Here is a 4,221-nt window from a genome sequence, read left to right on the forward strand (position 1 = left end):
TCTCTCTGCCCCCTCAACTACTGTCAGCCAGCCATGAAGAGGCCAGAGGGAACAGACAGCAGTCGCTCACCCACTCAGCTCTACGGCCTCAGTACATCAAAAACAGTTAAAAATACAGCCTTTTTAAACGCAGCTTTTCATTTTCTCGCTCTCTGTTTTCTAGTCATTTTCACTTTCTGCTCAGTTCCTTCCTTTTCGTCTCTACCTTTCTGTTTGTTGGCATTGTGTGATGGTATGTATCTAACTGTCAGTCACCATCACATGTATGATCAACACCCGGTGTCTGCAGGATGCCCATACTTACAACAGTAGTGGAACTTAATAGGTTGTATATTGGCTTTAAAGGACCAGTGTGAAGGATTTATTTTGGTATTTGATGACCTAGAAATGAGTCAGCAAGGAGCTCTAGGAGTCGTCAGAGCAACCTGTATTTTCACAGATTATATGTCTCATGTACTTCTGTCAGGATATAGAGAAAGTTTCAGCAAATATGACAAAGTGATTTTTCTAAAAGTTTCCTACTGCAGCTTTAAATGTCCTCTCTGACCACTTGATGTAGGCGTAATGACTTAAATTGAAAGATACGTTTAAGAGTGTGAATAAGAGCTATTTTAAAATTTAAATTGCAGCTTTAGTCCTTGCTGTCCAGAAAAGAACTGATGTATGACGTATCGAGCATTTCAGTTCAGAACAATGGCATGTTACACTCTACAGGGACAAGTAAATGTGTTTAAATACTCTGTCTGTATCTCATGATCTGTTTCTGTCCCCCATTCTCTGTGCAGGAACTGCCAGGCGGTTATGGCAGAGTGAAGCCTGACATCGTCACCTACGGTTCTGGCGTTCGGGGATCAGGGATGAAGGAGGGATGTCGTTCTCTGTCTGGCACCAGTGTGGCCTCCCCCGTAGTGGCTGGTGCCGTTACTCTCCTGGCCAGGTCAGTATCATAAACTGTACTATGTTGTCATTAAGTGTCAGGAGTTTGATCTTTTTATGGTTAGCAGAAAGGCAAGGATCTTAAACTGCTGGAGTTTTAACCACCATCAGGTTGGCATTTTTGGGTTTTAGTGAAATCTCTATTGATTGAATGTCATAAAATTAGGCACAAACCCTCTAAGGATAAATTGTTTTAACTTAAGCGCCATGATCAGGTTTTTTTTTTTGCTTTACTTTATGACCAAAATACCACCTCAGCTATACTTTGTTTAATGCTAATTAGCTAAGTTTAGCATGGTAACATGCTGAACTAAGACAGTGGACATGTTAAAGAGGACCTGTTATGCTAATTTCTAGGTCTTTACTCTTAGACTGAGTTACCGCTGTAAGCTAGTTAGCCGTGCAGCTTACTTAGCCATCCTACTAGGTGACTCTGGCCGGACTGGGTGCTCAGAGCACCTGGGCAGTGTCGGAGTTCAACGTGAAATCTCTAGTACAGGAGCTCTTAGTTCCCAGTCCGTTAGCCGTTAGCAGCAGCTAGCTGTTAGCTAATAGCAACAAGTAAAGCTATTATGTCCATCAGTAAACCAGAATATATGTAACCAAAAAAACACTTTCTGCATACAAAACTCCTGAGCAGAGCAGTCCGATAACTAAGACTGAGCGGGTCCCTGTACTCAGTGGGCGTGCTCAGCCGTGCTCTGCCTGCAGCAGTTAACCATATTAGCCAACCTCAGCTTGTCACGTAAAGGAGAAAAAGGCTGAATTAATAAACGTCAGCATGTCATCATTGTTATTGTGGGCATGTTAGCATGTTAGCATGTTGACATTAACATTTGTGTGCAGCCTCACCAGCTGCTCTGTGAGGCTGCAGAGTCATCGTCCTGATCATTTAACAAAGGAAGGCAGATTTCTCAAATGTTAAGTGCTGTCAGTTTTCCATAATACAATATTCCAAAATTGTGCTTCAGATCATGAACCATTGACCAGATGACTGATCAAAGCTTTCGTACCTTGACAGTTTTCGATAGTGTGTGTGGCTCCGGTGCAGAAATTCTGTCTGTCCTCGCCCCAGGGTCAGATACAGAGCAGCAGCTCTAAAGCTGGTAGAAATATTGTGTCTCATTCAGGGACCGGTCAGCTGGACTGATATTTGCAGTTCTCTGTTTGGAGAGCGATCTGACTTATAATGAGAAAATCCAACTATCTGCAGTCTTGTGGTGTTCTAAGGATTTAAATTGAAATTGTTTCATTTAGTTCTATTCTGGCAATCTAGTCATGAAAACTTGTGCTGAGTAGTTTCAGGCTCTCTGAGACTCTGCGAGGGTCTTCTGTGGTGGTGGGCATGTGACGACACTCCAGTTGAGGGTGCCTTTATGTTTAGTTTTTTTTTTGTGTGGTGAAATTATGTCTTGCTCTGTAATCCTACATGAGCAGGCAGTGCAACGCGTCCCAGAGGATGAAGGTGTGTCACTGATTAATGTCTGGTATTATTCTCAGTCTGTCAATATCCCGTCTTTACACAGTGAAAGCCTTCTTGTTTCATAGCTGTAGCTGAGCCGATTTTGTGAGCTCATGTTGCAGGATTAAACATCATACCACCCTTGTTGACAACAGGCACCTCTCCCTTCCCAGGAGAATCACACACACACACACACACACACAGAAATACCAGCCCATCCGTCCTCTTTCCTCCAGCACTGTTCAAAAAGCTGTGGAACCTGACACCAGCAGACTCACAGATACAAACTAATCCAACCTGTCCTCCTCTGTCCTCCAGCACCGTCCTGAACAGGGAGCTGGTGAACCCAGCCTCCATGAAGCAGGCTCTGATCGCCTCGGCCCGCAGGCTGCCGGGGGTCAACATGTTTGAGCAGGGCCACGGGAAACTAGACCTGATCAGAGCCTACCAGATCCTCAACAGTTACAGACCTCAGGCCAGGTAGATGTCTCAAAGCATGCAGATCCAAAACGAGATCCTAAATGAGCACTAATGTACTGATGTAGGACACATGTTCATGGATTCAGAACCCTGTGTACACATAAAGACAGGCAAAGTCTGTTCCTTAGCTACAGTGATCTAACAGTTTCCATAAATGTCGTGCTGCACATGTAGGCGTATACGCGACAATTACATAACACTAAAGACCAAGCCTGTGCTGTTGCAGATTTCTCTCTTGAGAGGATCAGAAATTTTGACAAAGATTTTTTAAATCATAAGAATGTTCTGTAGAGGTTCCAGTAATATTTGTTATTAAAGTGTACTGAAGCAGATCACATAAGCTGCGTTTGGGGAAATAAATATTAGAAATGGAGTTGCTGGAACTTTCCACTCATCTTTTTATTTGAAAGAGAACTTATTCTAATTATCTATTAACATGACACACTGTGTACTGAGTGTGTTGTTAGGGTGGTTGCCCTCCCTGCCTCTCGGCGCATGGAGAGCTGTTTGGGGGAAGTAAAGCACTTTAAAGCACTGCCCCCTTCCTTTCTGTGTCCCTGTTAAGTAGGGATGCACAATATCCATTTTTTTTTTCCAGTTGATACTATAAACAATATTTAACTGGTTCTCATGGCTCATACAGCTCAGCTAACTGATAATTTTGTATTTTAATAAGATAACCAGTAGTTTTTACACACTTGATGGCAGGAAACACTGAGATGTAGTGAGCAAAGATGGATGATTTGATGTACCACTGCTCTGTTCTAACCAGATCTAACTGACATCACAGTTCTGACTCTTCAAATATTCATCAAGTACATCTGCAGCAATTCAGCATTTTTCCTCTTGCCGTGAGCGAATCGGGCAGGAAAAGGATATAAATGATGTATTAAGTGCACAGAGAAATGCTTATTATATGAACAACCAGGCTCATTCAGGCCTATTCATTTTAAAAGCACAATGGCCAATCAGGAAACTCCAATAGCCGGACCAATAGTCACTACTATTGCATTTATGAAGGGCTTGCTGTGGTCAAGCCAAAAACTCACTGTCAAAAACATTTACTGTACAGACAAAACATACAGACAAATGAATTATTCATTCCAATCTTCAGTCATCTCTACACCAGAATATTCCAGGGATTTGTTAAACCATTTTATAGAGAATTTGCCTTCTTAAATCACGCAGCTCAACCTCAATGGTCAGAGCAAGAACACCAGCTGTCAACTGTGTGACTGAAGATCTACTAGAGCTACTAGATAAGCTAGACATAACGCATGATTCAGGGCCAACGTTTTCATTTAGCACACAAATATGAACCTGGGGCGACAGAGCGTTCTCTG

The 4,221-nt window shown here is 42.6% G+C and overlaps 1 protein-coding gene across 2 annotated transcripts in view; it reads left to right on the forward strand.

The window, feature by feature from the left end:
- The window catches only part of mbtps1 (membrane-bound transcription factor peptidase, site 1), a gene marked incomplete in the record, with an annotated part of 25,185 nt that overhangs the window by 12,998 nt on the left and 7,966 nt on the right, over positions 1-4,221 (forward strand). For both annotated transcript variants that reach the window (XM_035664949.1, XM_035664948.1), the window contains 2 exon segments: positions 786-937; positions 2,717-2,878. In XM_035664949.1, coding sequence (XP_035520842.1) covers positions 786-937; positions 2,717-2,878 — 314 coding nt within the window.

This window comes from Morone saxatilis, unplaced genomic scaffold (genome assembly GCF_004916995.1).
Source record: "Morone saxatilis isolate NCDOM2014 unplaced genomic scaffold, NCSU_SB_2.0 Contig2, whole genome shotgun sequence".
In the NCBI taxonomy this organism is placed as follows: domain Eukaryota; kingdom Metazoa; phylum Chordata; class Actinopteri; family Moronidae; genus Morone; species Morone saxatilis.